Here is a 9,389-nt window from a genome sequence, read left to right as displayed (position 1 = left end):
TCCTCTAACCCGTCTCATACACATTCAACTAGATATGACTCTTCCACTTATCAGCAATGAGTCAAGTGTGTAAATGTGTGAGTTTGTGAATGAGTGTGTGAGTGTGTCTGTGTGTGTGTTTTGTCATTAGGAAAAGTGTGTGTGTGTTGTGTGTGTGTGTGTGTGTGTGTGTGTGTGTGTGTGTGTGCGTGTGCGTGCATGTGTGTGCATGCAATAATTCACACTAAACCCTGTTCAGCAGTAGAATGTGACATTTGTATTAAGCATGCTTACTTAAGATTAGATGCAACAGGAAAAAAAATCACACTTCAATATCACTGCTCTGTTGATTTACATTAATCTATTAATGACAAGAGAGAACACAAGTGAGAATTTGAAATCAGTATGAAAAGACATGACTGCAAAAATCAATTTGATACAGCTGATCCGTTTCATGACACTTATCAGCACAAGTGCAGCTCACAGAATTCAGTATTATTGCCATCTAGTGGCAGTATTTACTTCACCTACAACTCTGCCCCGCCCCCCCCCCCCCTCAAAAAAAGTATATTCAACAGAAATATGACTAAAGGAGGGGAAAACTTCTTGGGAAAAAAGGAAAAATAAACACCATCACTACATCTGGTTTAATCAAAATCCAAAAAAAAAGAAGTGAAAAATAAATAGGGTTCAAAGTCTTGCCAGTGTGCTATCTAAAGCTGCCTTCCAATAAAGAAGCTAATTCTTTATGGCATATTTTACAGGTGAACAGTGGTTCCGTATCCCCAGATTCCAAAGCCAGGGTACAGTGCTTCAGTGAATGTGGTCTGAATTCTATGTAAGAGAGTCATGGTGTCAGACACACTGTAAAATGCCAGTGTCCCTGCCCGATGATCTAAATACACTCCTATCCGAGACGACTTGGGCAGTGCGAGAGTGGTGCTCTTGCTATTATGGGAGAACGAGTATTTGGACTCAGAACAGTACAAACTCCAGGATTTATCATTCCAACCAAAGCTGCAGGTGTTGCTGTTTCCCTTCCTGCTAATATCCTTGTAGGTCACCGCAATGTCTACCTCTGTACCTGTCCAGTCCACCTCCCAGTAACAGCGACTACCAGACAGGCCCTCTCTGCAGAGTACCTGCTGCCAGTGGTCGAATCGGTTAGGGTGATTGGGGTACGGCTTGGGGTCATTCCTCATACGTGCCACGGTGTCACCCTCAGATATGTGCAGGCTGGGGTGGGCTGTGGTGGGGTCCAACGAGAGCTGACAGAAATCTAAACAGCAGAAAGAACTGAGCTCAATGACAGACTCATAGTTCATCTGTAAACAGACACTGATCTACCGAATGATATCTGTCTGTGAACTGTGATGCAGAGTTTTGTCATTAGGAAAAGTGCCATCTTCCAGTTTTCTACATAATTAATCATATTAAGTTACATGGTACTCAATGGAGTCCCCTATTGGCTTAAAATGTAGGAAGTGAGGGTTTATTCAGGTATTAATAGCAGATATCGAAAATTTTGAGCGTTATGTATTTTGTATGATCATATGATATTCTTGCTGACAATGACACGTCATGCTTACTACGTTTCAGTTTTATCTGGCTACACTGCCCAGGCATGTAAATTAATTTGTGTCAATGAAACAATTTTATTGTATATTAGGCATTAAGACTGGAGTTCAGTAGTTGAACACAGGGATGTTTCTGTGCCGCAATGTCTCTCAAATAAAGGTGTTTAAAAAGAAATTTAAGTTCGAACTTGTTTGAATTTATACAACGGGATCTTATAGCTTATAGCTTGTAATGCTTTCAGGGCAGAGCAAAATATCCCAGATTTAACAGAAATTTGTCATTGAATGTTGATGTGAAGTGTAAGAGCAACTACAGACTGCTAAACAATGTAGGAAATGGTCGTTCTTCTTCTAACTTGATAATATGGGTGAGGCGTATTCCCCCGTAGTGGTTAAGCAAGTAAAAGTGATACATCGCTGATAATGAAGGAGGCTTGCTTGTAGGCTTGTTCATTCATTTCATACTACCACAAGGTTCTTACAGCAAACATAAAAAAGTCAGGAGACAGTATGAAGGAGAACCACTCCTAGTGAATTTAATGAGGAAGTGGTCATTCATCTTTGTACCTTCCCAGGCCAAGTGGCTTTGTGATGAAACACATCAGCAACATATTCTCAAAATAAATAAATAAATGTTGAAAATAAACATCCATCTTATTAGGAGCACTTATAAAAATCCTGCTGACTTTATGTATATTTTTTTTATTTTTATTTTTATTTCATTTTAAAATCTCTTCTGTCATCACTAACTAGCCTCAGTAGTTTTCCATTTTCAGGAATGTATGGAGAGGCAAGTTCATGAAGTAAAACATGCAAGAAGAATGGCATGTGACCTCAGAAAACCTGTTTTGCAGATTCATCCAGCGGCTTTTGACATCACTCTAAGGCTCTTTAAATGGAGCTAACGGATGTCTGCACATGTCTCTGTGTTGAGGTTATTCATTCATAGTGTGTTTAAAGGTTAACAGAGAAACTTACATTCTAAGAAGTCCTCCCTTGTCTTCGGCTCCACGTTCTGCAGAATGTGAACTTCCTTTACTGTAGAAAAAAATGCGTTATAAAAAGGGGTCAAATCAATTCAGAATTTAAGATTAAATATTTAAGTTTGACATTTAAGGCCAAATATTTACATGTACTGTACACGGGTATGCTGTTTGTCGAGGGAGGTTTATGCTGATGTAATAGTCAAATGTTACTTACTGGCTGTTGATATTTTTTGTATTTCTCCCTTGCTCACTTCCTCTAACTGTACTTTGAATTCAGCGATGGCTTTCTTTGCCAGATCAAATGAGTGGTTTGGAGCCACAGAGACTTTGGCTAGATCTTCATATCCTGAGGGACTAGACAAAGACTGCCAACTCTGTGAAAAAATAAAGAAACAATAATCATAAGGGCTGGCAACTTACACTGAAGAGATAAACTCCACCGCCAGTGGAAGGACTGGTTTTACCTGCAGGAAGTGGATGTGGTCGTCAGAGTGGGACAGCTGCTCCAAGTCACTGTGTTTCTTTCTGAGGAGGGTGATCTCTTCCTCCAGACGGTCTAGATGGGTCTCGGCCCGTGTCACCAACGCCGCCTCCTGAGCTCGGACCAGCCCCCTTACCTCCGCATAGCGACGTTCTACGGCGTTCAGCAACTCTTTGAAGATCCGTTCGTTCTCTTCCAACACTACCTGTGCAGAATGCTACAAAAGGGTAGACAGACACAGAGCGGTCAGCTTATGCTTACCCGATATGTGTCTGTCCTGGACTTGACATTACACCTGACCAGCCCTTGACTGTTCCTACACCTAACCACAGCTTGACTCTTCTACTGCTGAATGTATATTTATGCAAGGACAAGCTATTGTCTTTTTTTTTTTTGTTCGTTACATAAATCTGTCATCTCTCACACTGCCAGCACACCGTTTTGTATAAGCTTAACAGAGAAGATAATAATGTATTTTGGTGAACAGACACAGCTCCCTACATTTTTAAAATTTTTTTACAAAAGTTTTAAATTTTTTTTTTTAATATAATGGCAATCATATGCTGACCTTAACAGACTCCAGTGCCTGTCTCATTTCCTGCCACTTTTTCACTCTCTCATCAATCCTCTGTTGTGATGCCGTCAGTTTTGCTCCAAGCTGTTTCTGTAGAGAAAAGGAGCACATGACTTACTCCCACATCAGTGTTAGATGTCAACATTCAAATACAGAAAAACTAACATTAAAGATCAATATCATCAGCTCAATTCATGCTAGATCAGCATTAATAAGAGCACTTTAGAATCACTGAACAATGAAAAATGGAAAATGCATTATTTGTTACAGTCATGTTTGCTGGTCCGTTAACCAGTAACTCTCTTGTTTGATCACGGATCTTTATAGCAAATATAAAGTATCTTCATAGATTATGACTGACTCTCACCTGCTTCTCTGTCCTTTCTGCTGCAGCTGAAACTATGTCATGTTTTTTGTGTTCTTCCATAATACACAAAACACAGACACATGACTGGTCAGTGCGGCAAAAAACCTCCAGTAGCTTGTCATGCTCGGCACAGATCTTCTCTCGCAATTGTCCAGTCGCCGTCACCAGTTTGTGCTTCATGAGCGCTGGGTATTCATAATGCGACTGTAGGTGAGTCTCACAGAATGAGGTAAGGCAGGTGAGACAGGACTTCACTGCCCTCATCTTCTTGGTCATGCAGAAATCACACAGCACATCCCTGTTACTGTTCTGGCTGCTTGGTCTGGAGGTATACCGGCCATATGCTGCAGAGCGCCGCGATTTTCCCAGTGTGCTGTAGCGGTCCTGGTCTGTAACAGTGCTACGAGACATTTTACAGTGTTGGAACGAACAGATAGTAAGGTACTCTCAGGCAGGTCTGGTTTCAGTGAAACTGTTTGCTCCTGACTTTATTAAGGGAATGTGAGCAATGTGAGAACTATGGGACAAACCAGTATACCTGGTTGGGTTAATAGAAGGTGTGGCACACATGACGGCAGGGAGGCCTGATGCAAGAATGGAGAAGGGAACATCACGCAGGTGTCAATGTTTTCCTTCTTAAGGTAACTTGGTTGTTGTAATCTCAAAGTGTGTGGTTTTAAATATGAAACTCATACCAACATATTTTATTAGCAGTGAACGATTTTAACGGAAACAAGAGGAACGATTAATTTCAGTAGGAATTCATCAATCAGAAGAGCAGTTTTGTTTACACGCAGATACTTCAATGATTAAATGTATCTCCTTAACTGTGTGGCTTGAGGAAGCAACTTCTTAGAATCATTTGACTATATCCACAGAAATTTCACATGCTACAACCCCAGACAAACAAGATCCTATCTCTGTGACTATACCATTATTACCTATCCAGACAAAGGAAATGTTGGTTCCATTTCATGTTTTACTGGCTGGTTTCTATTTTCTGGCTTGTTTTCATGGTTCTATTTGCTTGGTTTGGCACCCTCTTCCTAACGGGTGTACTAATCAAGCTTATTTCAGGTATTGCAGGTGCTTGTGCACATTTTATAACATAATGAAAATCATGTTTAACTGCAAGTTCAAACCATTTATTTGGTGACCGTAATAAAAAAAAAGGGAAATTGTATATAGTGGTTTTCACAGACTTGTAGGTACTCCAGAGCAAATGCTTAATGAACTGACTTGCATAGGTCGTAACACAATATGTGTTAATTTCTACTTAGTAAGTTATACATGGTATGTTACTGATATATATAAAATGTCATATCATGTTGCCTCTAGAAATATCGGGAATGTTAAGTTGGTCTTATGTAAAATATATCGTTGTGGCAGACCTGGAAAAATATGGTTTTAAATGTACTTTATGGCAGGAGACTACTATTTAAAAAAAGTTGTATGTTCAAATATTTGAATTCATATTTCAAAAAGTAGCTCTTTAGATATCAGAAGCAACAATTCTCAGAATAAATAAGCTAGATCTTTTAAATACATTTTTTTAATTACATTTGTAATGCTTGTATAGAAAAAATCAGAAACATCTTTAATTACATTCAAATACATTTACAAAACAAGCAACAACAGAGAATGTAGATCAACAGAATGTAATATATTTCACAAATTCTTTATGATCAAAACAAAAATTGATATAAATAGATCTCATAGTCTGATACAACATGTAGCAGCACCTCCCAGAACAGTCCAAAATTCTACATGGACAATGGACACACATTCACCTCTTAGTGGAATAACCTCGACTTTATCATTTCTGCGTCAATTGCATTTGGATATATGGATTCCACGCTATTTTACAGGCTTGGCTGACATGGTCACCTCAACCAACTGAACCAGTGAAAACAGTTTTGAACAGGCAAGAATGAAAATTTACCAGTTAAATTCCACCATGTCTCTCAACCATACATCACGCTTGTTGCAAAAATATCTATTGTATTTAAACTACGTAGATTTATCTTATGAATGTTTGAAAACCATCAATTACAATAACATACATCATTTCTTGGCAATAACAGCCCTCCTGAGCCGAATCCAGAACCTCATGTCACTCAAAGGATTTCCTCTCCACTTTAGATACGTGTTCTTCTTCAGGTGTTTATGAAGACCAAACACCTTCTTGGTCTTTTCCTCTTCTACATCCTCCAACATGATTATGATAATGTTGGCAGTGCCCTCCATCACCAGCCAGGACTGCGCCACCTCAAACTCAAAGCGACACCACACGCTGTCGATGAAGTGTCGAGACACAACCACGATGACCTTATGACTTCCCATGATGCCCTCATCAATGATGTTGGAGGTGATGGACTTTCCCACTTCAAAATCTCGCACGTGGAGGCACAGCTGAATGGGAGGAACCCCTTTCTCCAGGTTCTCCACCAGCTCATCCATCACCCAGGCTTCATCTTTGCTGGAGTAGATCACAAAGGCATCATAAGGACATTCCTGCTGTCTGGAGGCCCTGTATCCTCTCAGCAATATGCAACAGTAACGCAGATAAAACTGGAACTTATAGGTCAACACTGACACCAACAGTAATGACAGAACAACAAACAGGGACACAACTATTACAACTACAGCAGCTTTCTTTCTATATGCACAGTTTTCCAAGTCAAAGTCAATCACTCTTGTGACTGGGGTCCGGGACAATGAGTGACAAAATATGTTTTGAGGTTGCTTCAGTATTTGTTGATGGTTAACAATCCATGAGATGAAATCTGTCTGGGAGCAGGAACAGTCAATTGGGTTGTTGGATAGATCAAACACTGACAGGTTTTCAGGCCGATTTTGGAGAACGTTTAGTGGAATGCTGGCGATCTGATTGTTGTCTACATAAACATTTCTTATTGCTTTCAGACTTGAAAAATCCAAAGTCATTAATTTGTTTCCACTTAGAAATAAATGTTTCAGTTGATGGAGATCTTTAAAAGTGCTGTACATCATGCTCTCAATGCCACAGTTTGAGATGTCCAGAAGCTCTAATTGTGTTAGATTTGCAAATAAATATTGCGATGTGCCCAACTTGAAGCTGTTTCCAGCAACCTTGAGTACTCTAAGACTGTCCAGACCATAGAATGACATGTAGCACGTAAAGGTGATGCTGGAATAAGAAATATCTAAATAACGCAAAAGCTTGAGGTTTGCCAGAACTGCGAAATTACCAATGCCAGCAACTTTTGTGTAGTGAAAATCTAAGACTTCAAGATTATTAAGCCCTGAAAATGAAGTTAGTGCAAGACGAATTTCTGCATTGAGACTAAAGTTCAGGAATCGAAGTTGTGGGATTTCTATGAAAATTGTATTGCAACACTCTTTTAACGTAATTTGATTTTTACTCAGATCTACATAGTGAAGTTTGGGCAGGTCAGTGAACTTAGAAATTATTACTGGTTCTTTACTGTTACTTATGACCAGTTTCTCTATGGTGTGTTGATGTGAAAATTCTATACTCAAGAACAGATGGTCGTCTACCAAGAAAAGTTCTTTAATTTGTCGATATGGTACGTATTCCAGGTATGGAATATACGCATGCTTTACTGTTATTTTTGAGGCATTAACCATGTGCTCGAACAAATGCAATGGTTTGGCTGGCCTTTCTTTCACATAATAATATATTTCCTGGAAACCGATAGAGCTCAGACTGCTTAAAAAATTGACATCAAAAATGAAACTCTTGTTCTTGTCTCTGAAGTCTCCGATTACTAGTCTGTCAACATTGAGGCCGGTGAGTGATTTAAGACCATTCCTTGTCGCATTAAATGAAACAAAGGCACCCTGAATATTGAGTTCTCTGAGGTAGATATGTTGAAAAGCTCCTGACTCTATGCACAATATGGGATTTCTTGACAGTATTAATGTCATGTTTCTCCCAATTTCACGTAGCACAGAGGTGTGATCAGCTTTGATGAGTGATATATTATTAGCATGTAGGTCCAGTAATCTGAAATCTTTAAAGCTGATCATATATGGTGGCATGGCCATGGATTTGATGTTATTTGTTCCAACTTTCAATTCCTGAAGATTCATCAAACTGTGAATAGGAAGTTCTAATGAGAGCAGACCAATGTCCACTAGAACTAGTCTTTGAAGTTTGGTCAGTGCGTTCAAGACATTTGGTCCAGTATAAGAAATGGGGTTTCCAGTAAGAATTAGAGTTGTTAGATTCCTTACATTGTGGAACGCATCATCATCAATATGTTGGATATGACATCTGTAGATAGAAAAATGTGACAAGAACTCTCAATAATAATGAAAGTTATGATTAAAAGAAATAAATCTTGAATATGTTAACAACGTTCGCTCACCTTGTCAGATCAAGGACTTGCAGATTAGAGAAGAGAGGGACTGTAGTCTTGTTCAAAAAGCTGAGGAAATTAAAACTGAGATCCAGAATCTCCACCATAGGAGAAAAATGGTTTGGTATAGAAGAGAGATTTCTCCCTGAGCATGAGTAGTGAATGTTCTCTGAAATCTGACAAATTATCAAATTATCATAAAGCAACAGTTTTGTCAGATTCATATTCATATTTTCAGAAAATAAAGTTTAAACATTAAAAATGATCATTATGCAGTTATTGTGCTTATACTGTGTAAATAACAACATGGATGAAGAAGTTAAATTCATTATATTAGTCACTGCATGATTACACTGGATGAACAATATTACACATCACTGCTATCATCATATATACTTTGGATTTAAAAAATGTCTGACCTCTGTGCATTGATATCCCATCTGTGCCCCTGAAATTTTAACAGCTGTCCAGATGACAAACAAAATTACTCCATACTCACAGTGGGAAGGCATATTAACAATGATTCAGTTGATAAATTCAGCAGCTCAACACGAACAAAACCTTTTGATGCAGTTGCTGAGTAGAGAACTCAAATTTCACTTCCTTCTCCCTTACCTGTCCACCACATGACACAGGGAATCTATTGTATAATGACAGAAAGTCAGTCCCGCATCAGTCATGTGATGCTTTATTATATCATGCATTCTGACCGTTGTAATAGAATATTAATGTTCATCTTTGATAGTTGATTATATTTTCCTAACAAAAAACATGGCTTCATAATAATAACTGAAAAGTTACATTACATTAAGATGTATGTAAATGGATGTTTATGTTTAATGTGGATGTCATGAGATTAATCATCCACAAGAGGGAGTTTGGAGCAACAACAATGGGAAAGTGGTTGTGTTGGCTGTGAATTACAGAACTAGTTACTGATGAATGTCTTAGCGGTGAGCAAAATGCCAGTTTTAATGGGTGCATAATGTTTCCAATAAGCACTGACAAGAGTGTGCCAGGTTTGACAACTAATGTCTAGTGTGTTGCCAAGGGCACTGTCC

At 38.7% G+C, this 9,389-nt stretch overlaps 2 protein-coding genes across 2 annotated transcripts; both read right to left on the bottom strand.

Annotated features, from left to right (window-relative positions):
* Positions 1 to 737: 737 nt before the first annotated feature.
* On the bottom strand, positions 738 to 4,375 carry ftr14l (finTRIM family, member 14-like). Its single transcript, XM_030771944.1, has 6 exons — positions 3,965 to 4,375; positions 3,592 to 3,687; positions 3,007 to 3,240; positions 2,757 to 2,916; positions 2,535 to 2,594; positions 738 to 1,258 (listed from the first exon to the last, which is right to left on the bottom strand). The coding sequence occupies exons 1-6, from the start codon at positions 4,373 to 4,375 to the stop codon at positions 738 to 740; spliced, it is 1,482 nt and encodes a 493-aa protein (XP_030627804.1).
* A 1,653-nt stretch (positions 4,376 to 6,028) lies between these two features.
* Positions 6,029 to 8,558, bottom strand: LOC115810402 (toll-like receptor 4). The gene is made up of 2 exons (XM_030772331.1): positions 8,338 to 8,558; positions 6,029 to 8,243 (listed from the first exon to the last, which is right to left on the bottom strand). The coding sequence occupies exons 1-2, from the start codon at positions 8,556 to 8,558 to the stop codon at positions 6,029 to 6,031; spliced, it is 2,436 nt and encodes an 811-aa protein (XP_030628191.1).
* Between the last annotated feature and the right edge of the window lie 831 nt (positions 8,559 to 9,389).

The sequence above is a fragment of the Chanos chanos genome, chromosome 4 (genome assembly GCF_902362185.1).
Source record: "Chanos chanos chromosome 4, fChaCha1.1, whole genome shotgun sequence".
Lineage (NCBI taxonomy): Eukaryota > Metazoa > Chordata > Actinopteri > Gonorynchiformes > Chanidae > Chanos > Chanos chanos.
Note: the sequence above shows the minus strand (reverse complement) of the source record. Positions and strands in the feature narration are given on the sequence as shown.

Bases quoted from the DNA above. Each gene is read 5' to 3' on its own strand.
- LOC115810402 (XM_030772331.1), bottom strand. From the start codon at position 8,558: ATGAATATGAATCTGACAAAACTGTTGCTTTATGATAATTTGATAATT. The intron at 8,244-8,337 runs GTGAGCGAACGT...TTCTATCTACAG, and splicing joins CAAGTCCTTGATCTGACAAG to ATGTCATATCCAACATATTG.
- ftr14l (XM_030771944.1), bottom strand. From the start codon at position 4,375: ATGTCTCGTAGCACTGTTACAGACCAGGACCGCTACAGCACACTGGGA. The intron at 3,688-3,964 runs GTGAGAGTCAGT...TTTTCTCTACAG, and splicing joins CAGAAAGGACAGAGAAGCAG to AAACAGCTTGGAGCAAAACT. The intron at 3,241-3,591 runs GTCAGCATATGA...ACCCTTTTGTAG, and splicing joins AGGCACTGGAGTCTGTTAAG to CATTCTGCACAGGTAGTGTT.